The 27,149-nt window shown below is 46.3% G+C and overlaps 2 protein-coding genes across 2 annotated transcripts in view; one reads left to right on the forward strand and one right to left on the reverse strand.

The window, feature by feature from the left end:
* The window catches only part of KIAA1143 (KIAA1143 ortholog), a 56,601-nt gene extending 36,960 nt beyond the window's left edge, over positions 1–19,641 (reverse strand). The window contains exon 1 of the mRNA XM_085631573.1: positions 18,983–19,641. Coding sequence (XP_085487699.1) covers positions 18,983–19,090 — 108 coding nt within the window. The 5' untranslated portion in view covers positions 19,091–19,641. The remainder of the gene's footprint in view (positions 1–18,982) is intronic.
* Positions 19,642–19,752: 111 nt separating this feature from the next.
* Positions 19,753–27,149, forward strand: part of KIF15 (kinesin family member 15) — a 322,611-nt gene continuing 315,214 nt past the window's right edge. Inside the window, exon 1 of the mRNA XM_085631096.1 lies at positions 19,753–19,907. Coding sequence (XP_085487222.1) covers positions 19,889–19,907 — 19 coding nt within the window. The 5' untranslated portion in view covers positions 19,753–19,888. The remainder of the gene's footprint in view (positions 19,908–27,149) is intronic.

Below are 27,149 nucleotides of genomic sequence, written 5' to 3' on the forward strand. Positions count from 1 at the left end.
GTTGCACTGTTTCTATCTAAACTAGACTATTGCAACGTTCTTTTTGTGGGAATTGATAAAGCACAGGAAAGGAAGCTTCAGTCACTTCAGAATACGGCGGCTAGATTGCTTATGAACATCCCTAAGGGTCGCCCCACCTCAGAGGCCATCAGAACATTACACTGCCTTCCAGTCCGTCAAAGGGCTAATTTTAAAGCCCTCTGTCTAGTACACAAGGCCCTCCATGGAGGTATTTCTGGGGAAGTGAGGAAACTTTACAAGATACCTCCCTGCCAGAACTGTTAAATCATCCATGGAAGGACTTGTCTGTGTCCCAAAAACACGTAAGGTAAGATGGTGGGCCGCACATTATCCTTTTGTGCGGCAAAACTCTGGAACCAGATGCCATACATTCTGCGCTGCCAACCGAATTGGATGCGGTTCAGGAAGGAATTAAAAACCTGGCTATTTGGCAAAAATTAAAACACATGCTCAGGGGCTTATATTCACGCTCACCGTTAGCGCCAAGACGCCACGGCATTCGCGCGCTCTACAAATAATGATTCAAATCAAATCTTCACCTCCGTACATCATCCTCCCTCTTGAAATTCAAAAAGGGACTCGAGACCTGGCTCTTCGACTGATCCCTGAAAGAAAGTAGCACCTGAATACCCTCACGGTGATTAGTCACGCTCTACAAATCCAAGTTGAGTAAAGACTACTTGAAGTGCAGCCTATTACGTTTTTTTTCTTTAAAGAACAGCTCATGTAAAGTGTCATTTTTTTACACGGTCATTTAATGAACCTATCAATACATGTGTTTATGGCATGGGGATTGGGAGGTTGTCAAAGGAATGTGTGCTGCGCTTAAATTGTTCACTAGGCAAGAGTGTTGGAATGTGGGGACATAGGGTGGTTGTCAGAATGGGAGAGACGATTACAGAGGAAAGATGTGTTGCTGATGACCGGGTTTCAATCATGGAATAACGAACATAAATCCTTCACTCCGTGTGGATTCATACTTTTTTTTTTTTAAACTCTGGTTTATTTTTCAAACAAAGGATGACATTCACATTGCATACGATCGCTTTACATGCCAATCAATTTGTACCAGACAGTGACATACCGCATTAATTATTATAGCATAGCACAGACATGTCAGGCCAGGAATCCCGGACATCAAGCAGATAACTGCACTCCCCAAACAACCCCCAGCTCCCCAGACCATGAAATAGGGCAACCCCGACCGCTGTGCCAGTCATACATAGTTATGAAGCACAGGTCAAGGAAAAACTACCAACGCTGCCCCGGTGAACCAACCCCGTTCAGCCCACCCCCTCAGGGACAATCCCACTATCTGCCTGCGTGGCAGTAGCACACTTGGAGGAGTCTAAATAGGACCGCAATGGTCCCCAAATGTCCCGTGGGCGTGACTGTGGCATAAGACTGGCGTATATTTCAGCATTAAAGTTACAGTGCACCAGACTCCCCAGCCAGTCTTGCAGCTTAGGCGTGGACTTCCTGCCCCAGTGGATGGCAACCTCTCATTTAGCTAGCAGTAACCTCAAGGATGATAGCTTCCTGACCTTCTTAGGTATCTGCACCGTGTACCCCAAAAGTGCTATTTCAGGGATGGGGACCATTGGAACGTCCACCATCCTCCCCAGGGTCGCGTGCACCGCAGTCCAATAAGACTGTAAACAGGGGCAGAGCCATGCCATATGTATGAAGTCTGCGTGCGGTGCGGAGCATTTCGGACAGGTGTGTGGCTTATTGGTGTCTATCCTATGTGCTAAGGCAGGTGTGAAGTAAGCGCGACTGAGAAATCTAAAGTGCAGCAGCTTATGGCGACTATTAAGTGATATGTCCCCAGTAGCCCCACAACACCTGGTCCACTGCTCATCAGTAATGGTGCAACCCGTGTCCGTCTCCCAGGCCTGTTTAATGCCGGAGTCATCGACCGGCAGCATCTTAACGCATGCTTTGTACATTTTGGAAATAAGACGTCTGCCTCCAGGGGTCTCCAAAACCAGAGTGAGTGGGTGGAAAGAGTCCGGCTCAATTGGGAAAGAGGGGAGGGCGGCGCGTAGTGCGGATTTCATGCGTCTCAGGAGAAATTGCGACATGAAGTTGCACCCAGTGAACCTGGCATCCTCATCTAATGAAAAAATATGACCCCCAGGGAAGAGATCACCTATTTTTGGAATTTCTAATGCGGACAACGCGTTCTGAACTAGCCTCTCTCCTGTGATTGGGAACCATTGAGCAAAGTTAGGGAGGAGGAGTAAAGCTGTGCCGCGCCTGTGTACTGTCTCAATTTGCCCCACGTCCAGGCACTATGTCGCTCCTGTCTCTAGGAAACCCACACGGCAGCACCTCGCTTAATTTGTTGGGGAGAACCAGGTCTGACTCCGGCAGCAAAAAAGGGACACGAGCATCAGGATGGAACCAAGCGGACGCATAGTGGCATTGCGCCACTAGATAATATAAGTGAAAGTCTGGCACATTGAACCCCCCCTGTCATACGGAAGTGTCATAACCGACCAGCGAACACGCGGTCTCCTCCCGCCCCATAGCAATCGTGTCATGAGTGTCTGTAAGGAGCGAAAAAAATCCATTAGTAAGGGGGATCGGGATGTTGTTAAAGAGATATAAGAATTTGGGCAGGACCACCATTTTCAAGATAGCGACCCTACCGACGAGGGACAGCGGCAGCAATAGCCATCTGTCGACCTGTTCCTCCAACTTTTGAAAAGTCTGCCCATAATTTAACCGAATAATTTGCGCTGTGTCCAGATGGATGTGTATACCCAAGTATTTAACCGAGTCTTGACACCTTTCAAGAGGAAATTCGCATTCCCATTGGGTCGTGCATGCTGTAAGCGGAAATATGATCGACTTATTCCAGTTGATACCCAGCCCCGAAAATCTACCAAAACGAACAATTTCACGAATCAGGGGGGTCAAATTAATGTGGGGCTCCCGGACGTAAAGAATGGTATCATCGGCATATAGGGAAGCAAAGAGCGGACCAGTATTAAACTGCAATCCCCTGTGTAGGTGGCGTTCCTGGAAATGCCTCAATAAAGGGTCCATGGCTAGGATGAATAAGAGCGGGGACAGAGGGCAACCCTGCCTGCTCCCCCGATATAGTTGAAATGGCTTAGACAAGGTGCCATTCAGGCGGAGTCGCGCTGCTGGTTTGCTATATAACAGCGAGACCGTGGAAATAAAACCGCCGGGAAACCCCATGCGTTGCATCACCTCCACAAGGAAAGGCCACTCCAAGGAGTCAAACGCTTTCTCCGCGTCCAACAACACCGCCGCCGCTGGGACATCGGGACTTATTCTGTGGAGCACGGAGAACAGCGTGCGAAGATTTAGGGAAGTAGAACGTCGGGGGACGAAGCCGGATTGCATGGGAGGAATGATATACTCCATCAGCTGCGATAGCCTATTTGCGAGCGCTTTATCTAGGATTTTATAATCCAGATTCAGCAAAGACAATGGTCGGTAAGCACCGCATTGCCGATGGTCCTTGCCAGGCTTCGGAAGGAGTACGATTACCGCTTCCCGCAGTGTGGGGGGGGGGGGGGTGGGGAGAACCTGTTTCTCCAATGCCTCCGCATAGACCTCAATCAGCTGTGGGGCCAGGATGTCTTTGAATTCTTTATATAAAGCCCCCGTCAAGCCGTCGAGCCCCGGGGCGGAGGAACTGCGCAGGGAGTCTATTGCCAGTGTGACATCCGTGACTGATATGGGCACTGCCATGAAGTCCAGCATGTCTTTCTCCAGAAACACCAGCGCAATCTCATCTAGGTAGGAAGTCTGGGCTGCACCATCTGGGTCTGCCCTAGAGGAGTACAGTGTGGAGTAGTAGTCCAGGAATTCATCTTGAATGGCCGTTGTGGAGGTGAGCAAAGCGCCGGAAGCTGAGTGCAACTCAGTAATGTACGATTTGCTGTAAGGTGGTCTTAACATCTGTGCCAATACTCTGCCAGGCCGATCGCCCTCTCCGTATCGCCGCGCAGTCTGATATTTCCCCAAATACAGTACCTCCCTATCAGCTGTATCTCTATACTCAGCCAGGAGGGCGAGTCTCTGCCTGAGCCTTAGGATTCGGATCAGACGCGAGTTGGGAGTCAAGCCTGGCTATGTCGCGCTCGATACGGGTTAACGTCCAACACGAATCCCGGAGGACACCGGATTGTTTGGAACTGCATACCCCTCTTATGACCGCCATAAACCCCTCCCACACCACTGCCACTGTGTCCACCAAGCCAACGTTGTTTTCGAAGTAGTCTTCGATAGCCTCTCGAACGTCAGCCTTGAACACGTCGTCTAGGAGGGCCCTACCTGGGAACCGCCATTGCTTTTCATACCCTTCCGGGCGCGGTAACAGCAGACGTAGGACCACTGGGGAGTGGTCAGAGTACGTGCAAGGGAGCGTGGTAAGGGAGTTAAACCAATCAGTCACGATGGGGGAAAGCAGCCAATAATCTAGCCTGGACCAGGTGCCGTGTGGGCCGGAGTAGTGCGTGTAGGCAGTGAGGGTAGGATTGCGATGCCGCCAAATGTCTAGCAATGAGTATTGAGTGCATAGATCAGCTAGGGCACGCCTCGCCCGGGGTTTACCATCAGGTGCATGTGATGTGCTGTCCAGTGGGATGTTTAAGAACAAGTTGAGGTCCCCCCCCAAACACCATTGCCTGGGGCTCGTACTTCGCAATCCGAGCATTCAGGTCATGAAAGAACTCCGGGGCATCAACATTGGGAGCATACACATTAATCAGGGCTATTCTGTGGCCGTACAGAGCACCCACCACTATCACGTACCTGCCCAATGGGTCACTGGTTACGCCCGTAAGTGTAAAGGGGACCCTCTTATGTATCAGTATCGCTGTACCCCTGGCGTAGTTGCTATAATTGGCGAAGTACCTATGTGTGCCCCAGCTGGTGCCAAAACGGGCTGCATCCGGGGGGGGGGGGGGTGGGAGGTGTGTCTCTTGTAAATGACCTATATCAACATTATGTCGAAGCAGATAGTGAATCACCTGGCGCCTCTTACGTGTATTATTAAGGCCACGAACATTCCAGGTCATTAAGGTGAGGGCTGATGGCCCCTGGACATTACCTAACCGTGACATGTACTTTCAAAATGTAAATTGTCCTGTCCGGACTGTAGAATGAATAACCCTTGGCAAGCAATATTGATCTCAAATGCAAACAACAACAATCGCAATATGTAAACTTAACCCCAACCCCCCACCCCCCTCCCAGCCGCCTACCGTCCCTTAGGTGGCCAATCCCTAGCAGGTTAACACGCTCGGTAGTCATAGGGAGCACCAAGCAGACAGGTGCAGTCCAAAAAGAGGGCCCCAAGTGGAGATAAACCAACTTAACGGATACACCGGGGGAGGGGGGGGGCAATCCAGAATCGAACCGGCCTAGTGCCGTATCTGTAAAGCAAACAATAATAACAATGCAAATTCCCATTTAGCAAACTGAAATTAACCCATGTCATGCAGTGAACCCTCACCCAGCACCAGTGTTTGAAAATAGGTCCGCACTAGCATCAGAGCCGCTATGTGGCGGGGAGGCAAGCGCCCCACCCGTCGATGATTGAGAGTTCCGTGCCTTGTAAGTGCGACAGAATTCCTGGGACTCCGCCGGGGCATCAAATATACGAGACCTGCCGTCCACATCTACCTTGAGTCTCGCGGGGTATAGCATGCCATATTTAAGGCCAAGATTGCGTAGCGTTGACTTGACTCCCTGGAATTTGCGGCGCGCCTCCTGGACCATCGGAGTAAAGTCTGGATAGAATGCCAACTTAGACCCCTGCCATTAAACCGTGCCTCGCTCTCTTGCCAGACGGAGCGTGGAGTCGCGGTCCCTGAAATTCAGGAGGCGCGCTACGATGGGTCTAGGCGGGAGGCCTGGGTTGGGCCTGGGACCCAGCGATCTCTACCACAAAGCCAGGCGTGAAGGCCTCGCTGCTTAATAAGTCTGTAAGTAACTTCTCTACAAAGAGGTCCATGCGGCCTGTGGATGTCGTCTCCGGGACCCCCCATAATGCGGACGTTGTTGCGTCATCCGCGGGCTTCCAAGTCCTCATTTTTCATGGCTACTTCCTTGAGAAGACGTTCCGCCCGCTCCAGACGCTTTGAGGACTGGGCCGCCCCATCTTCCAGATCGGAAACCCGAGCCTCCGCCACATCGAGTCGCCTGTCGTGGCCCTGTACTTTGGCGCCCAGGGATGCAATTGTCTGGTCCAGGGAGTCGAAGCGGGAGTCCAGCGCCTTGAAGCCTGCCCTCATCTCCAGCAACAGCGAGGGGACGGTGGAACCCAATGGCTCAGGCTGTGCCGCAGCTGGCGCCCCCTCCGCCATGGCAAGATCTTGAGATGGCGCACCTGCAGCAGCTTTTTCAAAAGGCAGAGTTCTTTGTCTGGGATGTTTGCGGCCCATTACGCGAGTGGAGGGTGAGAGAGAGGCGGGGGGGTAGGGGGGGGGCAGGCAAAAATGCAGGACGCACTAACAGAGGGCCAGAATCTACGCTGTGTGAGCCCCGGATCCTCCAGGCCAGCAAGAGTGGCCGGCTGGTACGAATGCGTGTTCGCGGCAAGGTCCGCGCCTCGTTGGCCAGGGCACCCAAAATGGCGAAGCCTCTGTCATTCAGGAATGAGCGGGTGCTGCGGAAAGCCGGTGTATCCTGCGGCAACAGCACAGAAAGTGCGTGCCTGCAGCCCGGAGCGAAGTGAGGCCCCAGCCAGGGCCTAGAGCGCTTTAGGGTAGGTCAGCAGGCAGGTGGGGCCATCGCCGCTTCAGGGTGCAGCCAGGCGCGCAGCCGCCGCCCCCACACACCGCAACCACGGCACCAGACCAGCGCATAGCCCCAGAGGCGAAGGACCAGGGCCCAGTCCCCTCTCACGTCGCGGGAGCGGGGCAGAGCAGCCGACCCAGCGGCCACAGCCGGGGGGGGGGGGGGGGGGGGGGTGGGGGGGGGGCGCAGCCACAGCCCGACTCACCCGGCTCAGACCTTCATCATGCCGACGGCGATCTTCACCCAGCACCGGGCAGGAGCGAGGCAAGTTCCGCCGGAGCAGTCCGCACCGGCGAAGGCCGCTCCTCCCCCAACACGGTGTATCCTCACAAATCGCGAGCGCCGGCGTCCGGGAATGGAATCATCCCGCGCCGCAGGTCCTCCGTCGCCAGGAATGCCGCTGCAGTCGTGAATGAGCGGATTGCCTCATGCGGGAATCGCAGATGAGGCCGGCCGATCTCCGGAGCTTTACACGCAGGCGGCCATCTTCGCCGCCAGCTCGGCCACGCCCCCGTGTGGATTCATACTTAAAGTGGCGACTCACGTGGCTCGGCCATTTCAAGGAACCGTAAGACTATAATCACCTTTTGGCGCTGTGCAGCTGCCATTGTGGGCATTGGCATACTTTTCCTATATACTTTAAGCACTATGACCCATTCTATTACTGGAGATATTCTTTTGAGGAAGCCGATATTTAAGGGAAGTTCCAGTTAAGTGTCCGCTCCTTGTAAACCGTTACTGATCTAGCGCAGCAGTGGCTCTACATCTCGCAGAGGATTTCACACTCTCAGCTTACACAAGCCCAGCGTTGTGATGTACATCACTGGCATTTGCTGGTCCCCAAAAGAGATAAAGGACTCTTGTACAGGAGCGTGCATGAGAGCGGCCATTTTGAACAAGGCATTTTCCCTTCATTCATGATAATATACACACCATGCTGGTTTGTGCGTCAGTGAAACTAAAGAAGGCATATAACACGCATCAGAGATACAAGGGAGCGGTGACATGCACACCAGATTTTCAACGCATGTCACAATTTTCTCAAATGCCAGTAATTCCAGGGACTGGTGACATGCACACCTATTAATTAATGTGAGTCAATGGTTCCTCATTGAACGGCGACATGCACACCAGGATTCTCAAGCGCGCTTACATTTAAAAAAAGGTGAAGCTCACTGCAGTAACTTGGAGGACCTTACGTTTTCAACCCGCGCTAGTGACTATAAGAATTGTTTTCATATACTTCAAGTATTTAAGTATTTAAAGCTCGCAAGTGGTTCTCTGTGAACAGAGACGCGCACACCAATAATTTTACATGTGTTGCTCATTGCTCATACAGTGATACGCACACCAGTGACTTAAGTGACTAAGTCTTGGGAACAATTTTGCATATACGGGTTGATTTCACATTTAAATTGACTTATTCTGTAATAAGAAGCATAGCAGGATACCATGGCTAATATGAATCTACACTCGCCTCAGACATTTATGAATAACAGAAGGGGAATTTACCTCTAAATGGGAGGAGCGGAAAGAGTACTTTGTGAATTATATTTCCACCTTTGATAATTCATAAATCCAAGGTAATCAAGTGTGTTGTGGAAGAGTATGATCAAGGTGATCTCTCGGACACAGAGAAACAGGGTCCCCAAGTGTTAGGTGTTCAAAATGAGGTGATGGAGATGAACGATCATAATAGGAAGAAACCTATTTGTGATACGGTGGCAGGAGAAGTACATGTAGAGTTTGTAGCAGACTCCGGGTCACTGTATACCATTGTTAATAAAAAGGTATGGGCGAAACATTTTGTACCTAAAATAGGCCCTACTTTAGAAGAACCGGACATTAGTCTCCAAAGATTCACAGAAGAAAATATAAATCTTCTTGGGTTCCCTAAACTGCTTTTCGAATTCATAGGCAAGGAGACGGACTGTAAAATGTACGTTGCAGAAAATGGACTATTAGTTCTGGGATGGTGGGACCAAGGAGAGTTAGGCATATAATTGGATCCCAATAGTTCCAAACCTGTGTTGTTGGTCAAACAAGAAGTACACGCATTAGAGAAGGAATTTCCATCTGCATTTTCTGGTAAAGTGAGAAAATTAAAAGGATTTGTTCGCAGGATTGAGTTAAAAAATGGGTGCGTGTCCCAGTATCCATAAAGTGAGAAATGTTCCCCATAGCGTCAAGGAGGAAGTAACCCAAGAATTTAACAGATTGGTGGAATATGGCATAACTGAACATGTAGAATCATCGGACAGTGTAGCCCCCTTGGTGGTAGCACGGAAGGCTAGTGGACGTGTGTGAGAAAGTGCCAGCTTTCTTGCATGGTATGCCGCCACTTTTTGCTGAATTGCTGAATGTACTGTGACCGAGTGTGCCCTGGGCTCCTGCCAATCAGGTGCCCAGGGCCTATGTTCCTTCCCCAAAAACTGTGCTGAAACCTAAAACCCAAATTGGCAAACCCTGGCCACATGTGAGCCCCTGGTAAATGGTACACTAGGTACCCAGGGCCTTGTGACCAGGGAAGGTCTCTATGGGCTGCAGCACTTATTGTGCCACCCTTAGAGGCCCTGTACCCTGACCTGACACAACCACATTGCCCTTGCAGGCTGAGTGACTGGGTATAGGACAAAACAGAGTCGACATGGCAAACATCCCTGTGAGCCATGCCCACAACATACACTGCCCGGCATACATTAGCCACCCATCTAGCTGGGTGCCCTATGCCAGTGGTGTGGGTACAGGAGCATGAGCCCTGTGCCCCTACAATACCAAGGTCCATTCCTGGGCACTGTAAGTGCAGTGCTGCCATTTAAGAGTATATGGTGCTGGGAGATCTTCAAAAACAAACTCCACAGCACCATGATGGCTCCACTGAAGACTGAGAAGTTTGGTATCAAACTTCTCAGCACATTAAACCCGCACGGATGCCAGTGCAGGATTTAATGTACACTGCACGACAGAGGGCATCTTAGAGATGCCCCCTGGACCAAACCTACAATCCACGTCTAGTCTGAGGGGCTGCCTAGGCTGCCACACAGCAGACATGTTGCTGGACCCCTTGGAAGAGAGCCATCCGCTCTCCTGGGCCTGCAACAATGCACATCCTGGGCGAGGTGCTAGGTGTCCTCAGCTTCAAAGCCATGCCGCCTTTGTGAGCTTCTCCAGGCCACTTGCTGTACTCAGCAACTGGCCCCTACCGGTTCTAAACCCCCAACTCTGGCGGGAAGACTGTCCGGAAACCCCAAGGAAGGACAGGGGGTGTGCCAGCCTCGGCCATTCCCACCCCTCAGGCGGGGGAGGCGACGTGAAGCACATCTCCGGGCTCTCGCAATCTTGAAGATGGGGAGCCCTGCCCAATCAGGACTAGGCCACTGCCCCCCTCCCACAGGAGAGTGGCAGGATAGGGGGTGTACCCACCCCAGGGCAGGGACCCAGTGGTCCCTGCCCTTTACCTACCTGTAACGCCCCTAAATGTAGTATTTAGGGGCACCCTGAACCTTCCTACCTTAGATCCAGATTCCGAAATAGCAAAGAAGATCAAGAAGAAAGAAGACCTGCAGTGCAGCTGCTAAAACGAGGAAGACACCAACTGCTTTGGCCCCAGCCCTACCGGCCTGTTGACCCTCAAACCTGCTCCTGCTAAATCCTGCATCTCTCGTGGCCAGCAACCTCACAAACCCCGGAGGACCTGGCTACCTTGTGACTGAGCATCTGGGACTCCCACAAGCAGTGGCACTGCTCAAAGCAAGTAACTGACCCCTGGCATCAGCCAGGAACCGCGAACCCTGCACACTCTGCACCCGCCAAGCCTGGCCTGTGCTGGAGTGGACAAATACCACGAGAACGTCCCCCCGGCGACTGTGACCCCTAATCCGGCACCCAAGGACCCACCTCGACGCTCCTGATGCCTGCAGCCTCATAACCAGGGACCTCCCCACCCCCCCCCCCCAAACGCGATCAACAGAGGGTAAGATTTCCCAACACTAAAAAGGCACCTCTGCACCGGCGCCCTCCTGTGCCCAACTCCTGGGTACCTACCTATCCTCCAACTACCCAACTTACCTCTCGAAGTGGTGGTCACACCTGAAGAATCTTCGTCCCCGAGCTTGCAGCCTTTGTTTGTTCTTGAGCTTCTTCATTGCAATCCATTGAGCGCCCGAAGGCTCAAAAGCATCCTGCACCCAGCCGCCTGAGTGCCCCTGACTGTGCAACCTCTACTCCTACCTACTTCCCCATTTGCCCTGAGCAAGTGACCAGGAGCCCAGCTCCCACAGCCGCATGGCCTGCTAGCCAACAGCCACCAACCCATGGCCCCCTGCCTTCCACAGGATAACATTGGGCCTAACTCACTCTGCACCCGGCTGCCCCTGTGCCGCTGAGGGTGTAACAACTGTACTTACCTGACCCTGGGAGACTCCTGAGTCTATGCCCAGAACCTTAACTCTGCCAGTCGAGTACTTACCCAAAAGCCGATAACTCACTTTTCTTCCATAGGGTAACATTGACTGGTTTCACTTGAAATTTCTTTTAAGTGTGGAGTTTCTAAACTTAATATTCACCTAAAATCAACAGAGTAACGAAAACGGAAATACTCACCTGCTATTAGGAGAGATCCCAGTGCTGGATCTTGGTGCCCAGAACTGACCCTGAAAAGTAATTACAAACCATACTTACCGCTAACTCAATTTTTTTCCATAGGAAACCATTGGCTGTTTTTCTGTGAAATTTCTTCTAAGTCTCGATTTTACAAACTTACAAATATTTGTTAAAAATCGCCTGTATAACCTAAACGCATTCTGTCAACTGCTTACAGGTGGTATACTAGTGCTGGATCCAGGATCCAACAATGAACCCGAAAAAGTAACCGTAAACCCACTTACCTGCTAAGTGAATTTCCTCCCATAGGATAACCATGATAATTTGATTAGAAAAAGTTTTTAAGAGTCAACTTTTAAAATACCAAAACATTGGTTAAAAATCACAACAGTAACTAAAACGTATTTACTCACTTGTTTCCAAGAACTGTCCCAGGACTGAACCTATGGTCCAGTCCTGGAGTTAGAAAAGTAATCCTGAAAGTAATCAATTGCATTTAACTTAAAATTCCCATTGAGCTCAATGTATTATTGTGTTTGAAATTGTGTTGCCTATTCCAACAAACTGTAACTATTGCATTCAAAAGTCAATTGCCTATTGCAAAGTATTTAACTAAATCATCTCATTCTGAGAAAGTATATTTTTGATACCCATTGTTGGTACTAAAATAAAACAACCATATATTTTTATATACAAACCATTGGCCTAGAGTTCAGTTCTTGAGTGTGTGAGACCATTTGCTGACTGAGTGTGTACAACAAATGCTTTACACTGTCCTCTGATACTGCCTTACTGCTCGACCAAGCTACCACTTTAGAGAGTAAGGTTATATCTAACTTTAGCCTCTGCCAAACCTCTAGGGACTGTGGACTCTGTACACACTGTACCTATTTGGGAACAGTATATACAGAGCCACTTTCCTAAAACGTGTCCGTTTATATGTGGATTTAAGGGAATTAAATAAACACATGTTTGTGGATGTTTACTTTACACCACATTGAGCTTCTTTCTGTAACAAAGGGAATGGGGTGGTTTTCCACTATTGATCTAAGCTCTGCGTATCACCGAGTACTTTTACATGAAGAGAGCAGGCATCTCACTACTTTTATTATCTTAATTTGATGCTTTTAGAGTACCATTCGGGCTGGCCTCTGCCATGTTTCAGAGGTTAATGTACCAGTTGTTTCAAAAAAGAGGAAAAGTCATATTCTTTCAAGATGACATTTTAATAATGGGCAAAGATAGGGCAGAACATGAGGAGTTGAGAAAGGTGTTAAGGATTCTAAAGGAGTATGGATTAAACAGCTGAAATGTCTAAAGGCATATTTTGCAAGGAGCAAAGTTACATACTTGGGGTATGAGATTAGTTCTAAAGGCATCAAACTCAAGACAGAACTAGTAGAGGCCAAAAAGAAAGCTCTGATACCCCAAAGTAAACATGAAGTCTGTTCCTTTTCAGGATTGGTCGAATTCTATTCCAAATTTGTATATGTTTCCAAAAAGATGTACCTGATTAGGCAGTTATTAAAAAAAAGGCTGTAAATGTGTGTGGTCAGAAGGGTGTCAAAAAGCTTTCAACAGCATCAGAAAAATAAAATTCGTAGGGCTCCAGCATTGCACGGCTTTGATTCTAATTGCAAAAACATCATCACCACTGATGCTAGTTGCAAGGGACTCAGAGCAGTGTTATCCCAGGTTCAAGGAGATGGAACTGAACAGGTTTTTGCGTTCGCTTCACGAGCTTTGGCGCCTACATTTAACGCAGTTATTTTGAGGTAGTGAGGAGCGATCACAAACCTTTGACTAAGGTTCTTACGTTGCATGGTTTTAACAATGTTTCACAAAGGATAACCAGGCTGTCTATGCAATTATTGGATTATGTGTATGAAGTCTTATGTTCCAGGGGCTCATAACTAAATTGTTGATTTTTTAAGTAGATTGCCATGAACTATAAATGAGAATACCAGTAGTGAATTGGATGAATGTATGGTATTAATACTGCTTCCTGAGGAGCTAGAGATCATGGATGCTAAAACATGGTTGGCTTTCCACAAGATACTACTCTTACTAAAATCATGGAGTATGTTAAGGAAGGATGGCCAGAGAACAAGGTTTTAGAGAAGGAATTTATTGTATTTTGGGAAATTCATATCCCATTCAGGATCTTACATGGGAAAGTTATGACCTTGTGTCATGAGGGTCACTTGAGGATTGTACAAAGTAAAGCAAGAGTTAAGCAATCTTATTGGTGGGCAGGTGCTGATAGAGGAATTGAAAGGATTGTGAGAGAGTGTGTAAAATGTTTGAACTCGGGTAAGGCCAGGGTTACATTGAATACACCCTTACATCCTGAGGAGGTTCTTGCATGCCATGGGAGAGGATAGGCATGGATGTATTTAGTCCAGTACAGGATTGGTATGGGAACTATAAACTCATTTTGGTAGCCATAGACCACTTCTCTAAATAGCCTGAAATCAAAATAGTAAGGAAAGCAGATGCAGAGGAAGTGGTCACATTTTTAGAAGACTTTTTTTGTAGAGAATTGTTGCCCAAAGTCCTTGTGAGTGATAATGGAGGACAATTTATTTCTGTTTTCAAAAAACTCATGGTGACAACTGGTATGGAGTATAAAACTACTGCCCTTTATCACCACAAAAGAAAGACGGTGCGGAACATTTCAATAGGGTGATTAAATGAATCATTGAGTTGGCAAACAGCAATAACATGAATTGGGAGGAGGAATTTTAAAAAAACAATAGGAGCCTATAGGATTACTCGCTGGGACTCAACAGCACATAGTCTGCTTGAATTGATGAGGGGTAGAACTTCTCGTACCAACGGCAAAATGGGTTAGTTACATAGGAAAGGTGGATTGGTCACCCATGGTGGTAAAGAAACGGATGAAAGTGAACCAAATGAAGTATAAACATAGATATGATTCTCCACACGGTGTGAAGAAAAAAAAAAGTCTACCTCAAGGTTGGAGATTTTGTTTAAGTGAAAAAAGGCAGACTGGTCAGGGAGGATGAGAGCAGGTTTTCCGATTTCTTACGAGTTTAAAAAATCTTGTGCAACTCAGCATTGTTGAGTGATGGTAAGGTTTGGCACGCTAAAAGGATTGTCAATATTTAAAAGAGGGAAATAACAGTGGATACACAAGGAAGAAGGACCTTTGTTCTAGCGCAAAAAGATATGATTGGGTCGATGATAATGGCTCGAGAGAGAGGAAATTCATACGACAGGATCCAGGGGAACCCAGAGTGGGGAGAATCATGCAATGGTACCCAGGAAAACCCAAGAAATGTGTGCAACAGATTCTGGGGGAAATCAGAACCTATGATGTATAGGACTGGAAGAACAATTGTAAAAGCTGGACGCTTTGGTGACTTCGTAGTAATTAAGTACTACAGGGATAAAGAATGTTGTACAATGCAATAGTAACTTCCTAGGCAATTGACGTAATTACTGGGTTGATATTTAAGATGTGTCCAAATAGTATAGCCAAAACAGATTTTTTTAAAAGGAATTCACATTAGTGTTTATTGTTAATATGATTCTCACAGAATCAAAAACCAAATCAATAAAAAAAAGCAATTTAACAGTGCATTTATACATAATATAAACAATCAATCAATGTAATAATATTCATCAAACAACAGTAAAAAATTAAAACAGATCAGTGGCCATATGGTTAGTCTTCTACGCGCGTTTCGGCGAAAAGTACGCCTTCGTCAGGAAAAGCCACAATTCTTCAAAAGGCAGTCTAGCGTGTGAATAGCAAATGAAGGAGTTGTCAGGAGATAGCATAAACAGCCTGATAAATGGTGCAGTGCTATAGGTAATATAATTTCATAGTGGCTGAAAAACGTTGCAGGGTAATGCTAGCGATGATCTTGGAACCTGTTCTATTTTTTGGATGGCTTTTCAGGTATGGAGATCAATTGATTGGGACTGACCGGGTATTCATTCATAAATTCAGGATATTTTCTTAATGCAGCAAGATTCTTATGCTGTATTACACGGGTCAGCAGTACGCTGAAGGGTGCTTTGGACTGATACTGTGTAGATAACAGGCGTCTCGTTTTGAGAACAGATGTCCTGATCTGCAGCGAGGGAGAATACCGATAGCTTCTTCGTGAACGCTAGTTTGGTAGTAGGTCGGGCGGATCTTACATAGGAAAGGTGGATTGGTCACCCATGGTGGTAAAGAAACGGATGAAAGTGAACCAAATGAAGTATAAACATAGATATGATTCTCCACACGGTGTGAAAAAAAAAAAAAGTCTACCTCAAGGTTGGAGATTTTGTTTAAGTGAAAAAAGGCAGACTGGTCAGGGAGGGTGAGAGCAGGTTTTCCGATTTCTTACGAGTTTAAGAAATCTTGTGCAACTCAGCATTGTTGAGTGATGGTAAGGTCTGGCACGCTAAAAGGATTGTCAATATTTAAAAGAGGGAAATAACAGTGGATACACAAGGAAGAAGGACCTTTGTTCTAGCGCAAAAAGATATGATTGGGTCGATGATAATGGCTCGAGAGAGAGGAAATTCATACGACAGGATCCAGGGGAACCCAGAGTGGGGAGAATCATGCAATGGTACCCAGGAAAACCCAAGAAATGTGTGCAACAGATTCTGGGGGAAATCAGAACCTATGATGTATAGGACAGGAAGAACAATTGTAAAAGCTGGACGCTTTGGTGACTTCGTAGTAATTAAGTACTACAGGGATAAAGAATGTTGTATTCAGTCTAGTCAATACTTAGTCCTTCAGTTGTCTCATCTTATTTAAACTTACATATAAATTTCTGCATAGTTTATAGCAACATATTCTTTGAGTATTATTGTGCTGTGTCTTATTTCTTTTAAACTTGCATAGTTGATTCATTTACCTATGTTAGCAATTTTTTTATTAATATTAAATGGGGAAGATATGCGTTTAAAGCATGGGGATCGGGAGATGGTAATGTGCGCTATGCTTAGACTGTTCACTATGCAGGAGTGCTGGAATGTGGGGACATGGGGTGGTTGGCAGAATGGGAGACACGGTTGAAGAGGAAAGATGTGTTGCTGATGCCCGGGTTTGAGCCATGGAATAAAGAGCATAAATCTTTCACTCACAACATACGTGAACGTTAGTGTCCCTTTACCTCCTTCATCTTCGCTTCCTTGTTTTTATCCCCTTTACATGTACGAGAGTCGTTTTCGTGCCACATTATTTCATGCTCCTTCTTTATACTTCTTCCCCCTGCCGCCCGAAGCGTACCGCTGGTTCATGTGGGTTATAATCTCGAGTCACTATTCCACTCCTTGTCCTTGTGCAATGTCTCCCTGTGTTAATGTCGACTTGGCTTTCCTCTTTCTTAGGCTTTTTAGGTCTCGTCTGAGCCAGCGCTTTAGCGCTGCTCGGGCGAGACTTATAGTAAGCGAGTTTTGGAAGTGCAAACAGTAGCTTTTCAGGCCTCCAAATACAGTGCATGTGCGCCGGGCGCGCACACCATTTGGCAGCCTGAAAAGCACTGCCTGATCATTTTCACGGCCGCTTTGATGTCCTCAGTGAGCCGCGTGGCCACTGAGGACATCAAAGTGCACACCATTTGCCACCCCCTTCTTGCTTGTTATTGTCTAGCTAGGTGTCGTCCTTGTTTCCTTTGATCCCTATCTTTCCCTTTCTCAATCTCACCCTCTCTCTGCCTTTTACAACTGCGGCCCGCACCACTGTGCCCGCCCCCACTCCCCCCTCCTACTCCCTCCTCGTTAGCTTCAATATACAAAATAAAATTACCGATAGCAACTGTGAATAATGGGGGTGTTATTCAGCTCGTGGTTCTAAGTGACGTCATAGACAGCGCAAGCTTTACTCTCGGCCATTTGATGTCACTCACAGCCACCATCTTGCACATTATCTTTTCCATTCCCTCTTCATAGCTTTTCATGCCTTTGCCGTTAGTCCCTCCTTCTCCCCAACATTCCCTCCGCTTCCTTCCCACCTTTCTTCTTTTCACCCTTGTTCTTTACCATCTTCATTTTCTACTTTCACTTTCGTCTTTCTTGTTCCTCCTCACGCCTGTCCTTCCCTTCTCCTCACTTCTTTTCTTTCCCACTCACAAAGTCCGTAGAGCCTTTCCTTCTTACGCCCCTGCTGCTTCCTTTCCTCTCCCTCGTGTCTCCTCCTGTCTTTCCTCTATGTGCAGCGTTCACCCCTTCCTCGCCTTTCATTTATTCCTTCCTGTTCCTCCAGTTTCCCCTCCCATTTCTCATCCTTCTGCCATTTTCTTTATCTCCCCTTTCTCTCTTCCCCCTCCATTCCTCCTCTTCCCAATCGTCTGTTCTCCACCTCTTCTCCTTTTCTTTGTCCCCGTGTCTATTTTCCTTTATTACTCCCTCCCCTCTCTTCTCTTGCTCCTTGTCCCGCCTTCGCTCCCCGTTATATCCCCCTCCTTCCTTATCTCTCTCCTTCCTTTTCTCCCCTTAAATATTCATCCTTCCCTCCATTTCCTTCATTCCTCTCGCCTTTCCTCCTTTATTCTCCCCGTGTTCTTCCTTCTTTACTTTTCCTCCACCCCATGTTATCCACATTTCCATGCGGGTGTTTGGGGGGGGGGGGGGGTGGGGGACACACTGTTAGACATATGCCTTTCGATCCTTGGCGCGTCATCCTTGCCTCCCTCCCCCCTCCTCTCTGGTTACCTCTTCCGGTTTCACATCCTAGTGTGACTCTTTTGAAAGTCCGGCCCTGATAAGGGAGGCGCCCAAGTCCCCAGTTCCTTCCAGCCCTTGGAAGGGCCGCTTATAGTAACCCCAATAAACACGTGGGTGCTCTAAAGATTTGTGTGTGAGATTTGTCACATCTGAGGAGGCCCAGGCTTTTAGTGTGGGCATCTAAGTCAGTCATTTAATAGCAAGCATTAGCAGAGCCAAGGGTTCTGGCTTCAATGTCCTAAAGTATGTAAACATCCTTTCCATACGACTGTGTTGGCACCTTAAAGTCAGACTTATTGGATTTGCCAATGCACGTTTATCAGTGTATGGCGCTCTCCTGCTGGAAAAGAGCTAATCCAAACTCAAATATTACAAAAGTGAGAAATCAAATTAAAAAAAAATTCCATTATACAATGCATGCATGGCAAAGAATTTAATGTGTGTCGATTTAGTGCACTTCTGAGATGTGCAATATTCCAACGTGCATTGAATGCAAGCACTCCATAGGAGGCTGGAAAACACCAAACAACCACTCAGAGAGGAGAGAGACATCCTTGGTCCTCTGGGCGGAGCCATAGTGCACTGTTTGTATGTTTGAAAGAAGTGGCACTAATAGGACTGGCAGACAGCTGTGCTGACAAGCCAAACCAACAAGCATTTGCAATGCATTAGGTCTCGCGTTTACGCGAGTTTGAGCTATTGACATTGCAAATAACAATGCCTATTGGCACTGTCATTTACAATGCCAATAGCTCAAACTCGCGTAAATGCGAGACCTAATGCATTGCAAATGCTTGTTACCTATGTTACGTTTCGTGCTGACCCATGTTAAAACTCACCTCCTTTCGCAGATCTCTACTTCCCCAACAATACTCACCTTAGTATCCACGTTAGGCCCCTCTTTAAACCCCACGTCTTTCTTGAATTTTGTCAGGAAGGCTGGTTCAGCGGGACGCACAAACGATACTTGGCTTTTTTTACTCATGATGGAACAAAACAATGTCACTCGAGGTCCATTGAACGTAATGCCCTGGGTAATTCAATCGGCAAGCGAACAGAATTTGAGTCACGTGACCAGGATGGAAAGCCATGACCGTCGAACTTCAGTAGAAATCGTGGCGATAGAAGACGACAATCTTTCTTGTAAAAAGTGTTTGGAGCGGCCATCTTTGAGAGTGAATACTCCCTTAACATCCACGATGGCGCGTATACGGCACGCTCAATAGAACGAGATTTCTACATCCGTTTTAGCTTCTATTAGTGAGAAAGGGGACAGCATATTATTGAATACGCAATTGTAATACTGAAAAAGGTTTGATGCGTATACAACTGTCTATCAAAATGACGAGTATTGTATGTTCTGTGCTACTATGACGGAAAATTGTCGGTACTCTGGTATAAACAGGGGGCGGCAACCACATTAGGGACAGGCTCGTTACCCTGCCCTACGTATTAGGCCTATAAAAGGCCCCTAAACCGAGCAGTCAAGTCCACAACCCCCCTGCTTGCTAAATACAGATAAATGCACCCTCCCGTGAACCTTGTTAATTTAGTCTTTCTTTTATGTCTAATGTAAGACAGTTTATCCTCACAGGGCAGCGCAGGAGCTGTATTCACTGGAAGTGTTCTAGTTTCCTGCTTTAAGGGGCGGTCTGATCTGTAGTTCGCTTCAATGCTTTAGCGCCAAATTTAAAGATCGCCATCTTGCCGGATCTGCGTTCTGTTTATTGATTGTGATATAAAAGAATATTTGGAAGAGGTTTCTGCTGCTTTTACAGTGCGGATGGCGCCCGTAACTAAAGGTAGGCACCGGAGAGGTGCTCATTGTGTAATGTACATGTTGTAATTTGCATGTAAACGCAGTCTAATGAAGAACTCTTACTGTTACGATATGTCTTCAGAGTTGAAAACATTAGAGGTGCTGTCACTCATGTCTTCTGTCAGTTGCGCGTGTGGTTTCTCATAACGATGAAATATTCTACAATCGGTGAGAAAATGTCAAAGTGCCATCAGTTTGTGATTTAAGTAATTCGGCCCTGGACTTTTTGTTTACATGAGACTTGTGTCCAAACATGTTTACATGGACCCGTGTCCAAACAATTTACAATTCCTTGAGGTATTGAGACGGGGACATGCAACTGGTGGATCTGACTGGTAGAAGGTATTCCTTCTGCGCGGCACCCCACCCCTGCACTGTCCAAAGTTACCAAGTTTTCAGTCTATGTGTGACATAATGACATTTGCATGTTTTCAGTGTGTTCGTGAGTAATATTTCATTGCCTTATATCATGTGTCACCTTCTAATGGAGAGTAAAGCGGTTATGTCAGTGTAGGAAGGAAGAGACGTTACACAGTAATGGTATAGAAATAGTCTTGGAACAATTGCAAACCTCTTTAATTGCTTATGCAGTGACAAATTACTTTCATTTACGGACATGATCGTCCTGAGACATTACATTAGTGGTGTTATTTTAAATAATATAGATGTATTTTATTGTTAGCACTCCAGTTTGTTTAAACTGTGTGTTATTTTCAAAACATACTTCCGTTCTATTCAGTAATGAAAAATGATCATTCTTCGTATTCGTCAGGACATGAAATGCAGCTCTGCCAACTTAAAAAACAAGAATTGGCATAGCCTATAGGTCTCGCCTTTGGGACCTTATAAGTATTTAGTTATGCAGCACAATATCCTTGGTGCAACAACATCAACTGTTGCATGGCTACACACTTATAAGGTCCCAAAAGTGAGACCTATTGGCTATGCCAATGCTTGTTTGTTTTGCTGTTTAATGTAGCGCGAATATTGCTGGAAGGCATCAGAGCGCTTTATCTGAGCACATGTTACATTATAGAAGGATATGTTCATTTTAGTTTTTTTTTTAGGCACGGGGAGATTTAATAACTCGTGTAGATCCTGTGGGTCGGGCAGTCCCCAACCCATAAAGCGTTAGCAAAACGTTCTGTGCAGTCTGATGGCGTTGTTACGTGAAGTCTCCAAAGGGGACCCACTCTCCTACGTGGAGTATCCAAAGGGGACTCACCCTCCCTCAAAAAACACAGTGTTCTTAAAAACTAGGACAATTAAAGATAACACCTTTACCAAAGCAGCATAACCATTGAATTAAATGTTAATATTTTCTTACACTATAGACAGCTAAATAACACACTCCACAGTAGCCAATCTGAAGTCAATAAAAGGAATGTCTGATAAAAAAGGTACTTTATACTAAACCGAATTAAACGGTAATTCGTTAAAACGTCACTGTGGGGTTATTGCGACTTACCGCTCAATAATTGAGTCTTGAGATTTGGGTGATGTTAATTAACCACTAAACCCTACAGCCGTTAATTTTGTCAATAACTATTTCCAACCAATAAGAAGCATAGAACTTTTTTCCGTTCTAACATAAAAATGCATAATGCTTAACTGTGTTTTGGGGCGCAAAGATGTCATCTTAAGGACCCTGGAGGCTACAACAGACTAATTCTATAGCCTCGTTGTTCATTCTTGTCATGACCATTCAACATCGTTGTAATATCATTATTCATTCTAAGGTGCTGTTGTAGTTTTAAAAACTGATAATTCGTGAACCCTGGCCCATTTGTGGATGATTGTCTACAACACACTTCATGGAATGCCCGAATTCAATACCTTCCCTGTGGAGCAGCTTGTGAGATCAATAACCGCTGCAAAACAACTCCTGAAAACAACATACTCTTTTAAAAGAGGAAGAAGAGGTAGCTAAGGCCACCACACACACATTTGTTATTCTATTTGTAATTTTTTGCTACCAAAATGAGGCAACCTCAATGCCTAATGGCAGATACAGATAAATGTACAAATAAACACCTTCCTGTTTTAGGGAGAAAAAAAACCCATTGTTGATAAAACAACGTACCAGAAAATATTTAATATCTATTGCATCCCAATGTAGCTATCTTTGGGTCTGGTGAATTCTACGCAGGTCTCCCCAATAACTATCAGCTCAACAGAACCCGTCATGGCGTTATCGAACCACGTGCTTTATTAATAATTGTTTTGTTAATGTACCCAGTTTGAGAAATATTCATGGGACTCTCCGCCCCAAAATTATTTTGGTTTGTTTGCTGAACGTGCTGCACCTGTGACGCCTTTTGTTCGGATGCTTTCGCATTAGCAGTGAGCCTGTTGCCTGTTTGAGCAGCAACAAACAAGCCGAGTGATTGTTGGCAGCTTACTGTACATCCAGCTAGTTTGGGGGCTCGCAGATGTAAGCCTGCCAATGTGATGGTCTGGGGTACTCCACTGGGTCGAAGACGTCCTGAAAGAACACCCATTGCTCTGCTTGCAGAGTACACCGCAATCCAGCCAAACGGTTCTAAGGGGTTTCACACCTCTTTAAGGACACATTTTTTACAGAATTTAAAAAAGATGCCCTACTGGTATTATTACCTCATCAGATAAAAAACGACCATGGGGTCTGGTTTGGATGCATGTTGGTGGGTGTCAGGTGAAGCCTTTTATTGCAGATTTTTTGCAGAATTCATATATTCTTGTTTCAGCCACCAAGGGCACTTTGCAAGTCATTGTAGGTTTAACTTAGTTTATTTCAATGCAGTTCTGATCAGCATTCATAAAAGTGTACACACATGCATCAGATTCTGGAACACGATGCTGCTAGAGCTCTACAAACGCAGCCACTTAAAAAATACACTTGTGACCGGTAAACGCCAGCCTGCAATTCAAGCTTCCGCTAAACACATACCAAAGGCCAGGCATCGAGGTCTGACTGAACACAAAAGCGACTGAAACCCTCAAGTCGCGGCTTTGAGGTCAAGTAATGACCCACTCGTCGCTGTGATAGAAACAAAGAGTGTGTGAGCAGGTATCAAACCCTCTTCCTGTCAGGGCGCAGCCTGTGCCCGATGAAAACAAAGTTGCTCTGTTTGTTGTCTGTGAGGAACAAGTTTCTGTTCCAACCCCTTCTTTGTGATATAGAATGATACAAAAACAGTGTGTGTGTGTGTGTGTGTGTGTGTGTGTGAACCATGAATCATAATAAGAAGCAGAGCAGTAAATCTGTATTCTGATAAAATAGATACAAACGGCACGTCACCAATATCTCACACAAAGAGCAGCGCTCGCTTGTTAGGTAATTTGCCATAGATGTCACGCACCCCAAATAGTTGCTGAAAAATAAGATGTGTGTGTGCTTGTGTTGAGGTAGGGTTGTAAGGGTGCATCTGTAGTATTGTTGCCGTTTTGTTTTTGTGGTATACGGCGATCTTTCTGCGGGACTGGCTGTGTAGGCTCTGTTTCATGGTTTTAGTCGGTGGGTTGCGAGGGTTTTGTTTCATGATTGTTGGTGATGGGGGCTTTGTTGTGGTGGATAGTAGTGGATTCATATTTTCTTTGGTGGTGAGGTTGATAGTGAATGTGTTTCTGCAGTGAAGTGGAAGTAGGCTTCTCTGTCAGTGGTGCTGGTCGGTATGTTGTGGGGCTCTGTTCGAGGTGGAAGTAGGTGGGTAGTGGCGCTGTTTCTATTGGGAGGTGGCAGTGGGGTGTTCCCTTTCTGGTAGGTTTGCAGTGGTGTTTTTTTAGTAATGGCGGAGAGAAGTATGTATTGTAATTGCATTTATATATAACGCTTAGTACCCCTGACTAGGCGTCGAAGCGCTTTTTCATGTAGTGTACTATAACTGTGATAGTTGTGGTGGTGACAGAGAGGGACTCTTTCTTTGGCAATGTGGGTAAATAGGTGGCCGTTTCTGTGGCGGCGTGATGGCTTTGACAGTGGGGGCACGGTATATGTAGTGGTATGTTTTGTTTCTGGTGGTGGGGAGTGGGTGTTCCATTTACATATGTGTGGTTGGGTGGGTGAGTAGTATGCCTCTGTTTTTGTGGCACAGAAGGGTAAATTGCTCAGTTTCCGTGATTATTTGAGGGTAGTAGCGCTCAGTTTCTGTGGTGATGGCCGGTTAAAGGGCTTCACTTTTTTGTGTTGGTCGGGATGTGAGAACTGAGTGGGATTTCGTGTCCGTGCTCAAAGCAATAAATGAGTAGTTATGTCTCGTGGCCCATATAGCAAGGCTGGCTTCCAGGTTGCTTACATGATAGTCTTCCTTAGAACTATAGAAACGTTGTTGCAGTTGACTGGTGCGTTGTGTTAAAAACCATCGCAAAAAAGGTCAACAAGATGTTTCCACTGCGTGCGATCGAACAGCAATACCCAGGCACTCTCCACAAAATGAATAACATACAGGCAACGCTGTGATCGCAGTAAAATATTATAACACTCATTTATCCGGTCTGAGGTACAAAAAAAACGAAAAATGGACTACATAGATGAATACACATAGAGAGAGACAGAGAACGAGAAGAACTCGCACCACGGTTACACTTCGGTGAGTGTAAACATGTAAAAGCACTCACAGGTGGTACATTGACTGTCGAAAAATAACGCTCATCATTCTGCCCAAGAAAAATAAGTACAGTAATGTGAGTGCAGAAAAATAACAAAGCACGAGTTTAGCTTGGGTAAAACAGCAATACACAGAACGTGCCTAGTACCTCGCGAAAATAACGCACATTCTCTGTCGGGAGAACAAGAGCGCTGCTGTAAAACCAAGGAGATTACATTGGCAGCGCGGCTCACTGAGAACATCAAAGCGGCCGAAAGGGGAGAAAGGAGGGATGAGTGCAAGTCGATGTGACAAGAAGGGCTGGGCAAGAAGGGAGGGGGGAATGCCAGCAGCAGAGGAGCCTGATGAAAGCTGACAAAAAGGGAGGGGGGAGAAGGGAGAAGGGAGGAGGGAGTGCGAGCAGCAGCTGTGCACACCATTGTGCACTCAAGCTTCAGGTCTGAAATCATGTGGGTAGCACTTTGAAAACCCGTATACTAAATGCTCTCTGAGCAGCGCATGCGTGCTGGCTCAGCGAGACCTAAAAAATCGCTGTGGGGTGGGGGGGGCTGTTCTTGGAGGGGAAGGGGCTCATGCTGAGTATTGCCTGAGAGGCACTTATGCACACATCAAGCCTCACCCCTACCCCCACCTAAATAAAAAAAAAACTTCCGATGTTCAGGGGTGTTTTGACACTGCTTAATGGTTATATCAGCTGCTTACAGTCTCCAAAGACAAACTGGAAACTTAGTGTTAAGATTTCCACCTGACTACCTACCCTTGCAGCTGTGTGACATCGGTCCTTCACCAGGTGACTGTGAAGCGAGCCGACCTGTAAATCGCTCTGCGGGTTTGTTTAGTAGTGGAAACGAATCTCCGCTTAGAGGAGAACGAGTAGTGGTTGCCTTCTCTGAGTAATGGAATGCCAGTTCTGGTTGCTTAGTGGACTAATGCATCCACTATAGAAACCCGTGTTAAACCATGGTCCCGCGCAGGCCTTTAAGTGGACTGGGTCCTGCCGGTGCTGAGCTCCAGCTGTTCTAAAAAGCAGGTGTCGAGACTGGTCCCTATCGGGCTCTCCATGTTTACCATTACCCTCCAGGTGAAAAAAAAAAGCCTTAACTCTGCAGCAGTACCACCCTTCACTGCCTTTGGGGTAACTTCGAAGAGACTCGTTAAAGTTCTTCAGAGTCTTGTCACTTCAGAACTGAAGGATTGTCATATTATATTCAACAAAGTCATAGTTGCTGCTTATACAATTAACGACCATTGACCAAGCCAGTAGTTTCGGCTAGCTGCAGGTGTAATATTATTTGTTGTATTATATATCTGGATGCAATGACAGAAGCAGCAAAATACCAGTCGGGCGGCACACTATGCTAAGCACAGATTATTTGCTTAGTGTTTTAAGACACGCCCATTAATTACATTGGCCATGCCCCTTTGAGAAGCTCTCCCCAAGTTTTTACCTCCCACTTAAAGCCCTGGTCACAGGTACAAATCCTGACGGGTTTATCCAGCCGTGGGTAACGATAAACGCTTGTTATTCAGTATAAATTTGTCCCAAGGGTAAACATGCAATTTATAAATCGGTTGTGCTATTGTATAGTTTAAAGTGACACCGTTTTCCAGTAATTATTTGAGCGTTGCACTTGTGAAATAGAAGCCCTCAAAAAGTTTGTTCCAACGGTCGGGTATTAGCGCCGTCTCACTCAGCCCCCCAATTCCCATTCTAGCTTCCCAGCAGCAGGGCTGTGCCCGATGCGGCAGAAATCAGTAAGGTTTTAGAAGACGTGCTGCAGGCATTTCTCTTTACTATCCAGAAAAGCTTCCACACAAGCTGCACTACTACCTGGAATTATCACCTCTTGGTTTTGACTGGCGCACACTAATCACAAGTAACTAGAATTTGTTTTTAAGATTGACTCGCCCAAACCCCAAGGCCTTTCTACAAACAGGATGCATTTTGCTTGTGAAGTCAAGATTGTAACTCTATACACCATCTTGGGCTTCATTGCTTAGGCCTTATGTAGAGGGAGCGCAGAGCCTTTACGTTTTCAAATTTTATGGATGACGAGCTTTTAAGTTTTTTTTTTTTTTTTTCTTTATCCTGTCATTTGTACTCCTGTTTCTCAATTGTTAGTTCATGACTACATGTATCAGAATGTACAAGACAGACCTGGGCTGGATTAGCTAGACGCATATGGCACAGGACATTTAGGAGCTCCGAATGGGCCCTATTTAACCCAACGAGAGAATGTAATGTGCAGTGATTTATTTCCTAATGGGAAGCAGCACCCATCATTTTGCTCCAGAAATGGTGACATGGTGCACAATTTATTTTAGTACTGAAAACAAACGTATGACATTTTATTGAAAACCACAAAGGAACATGCACTGATTTCACCACTTAATAGAAAAATTGGCTGTCCACGCGTCTATTTCTTTCACACATTCACACTTTATTACTCCACCTCAATCCTGTCATAGAGCTAGTTCTACGATTCCCGCACACTATTCCTTGGAATGCACCATGGTCCTAAATGATGTTCCTCATTCAAAGTGAAAGTATAAAGCATCATGATTCACACTGTTAAAAGCAGATCATATTGTAAGAATACGGACACTCTCTATTGACACAGAAAATACCACAAACTCCA

Source organism: Triturus cristatus, chromosome 10 (assembly GCF_964204655.1).
Source record: "Triturus cristatus chromosome 10, aTriCri1.1, whole genome shotgun sequence".
NCBI lineage: Eukaryota > Metazoa > Chordata > Amphibia > Caudata > Salamandridae > Triturus > Triturus cristatus.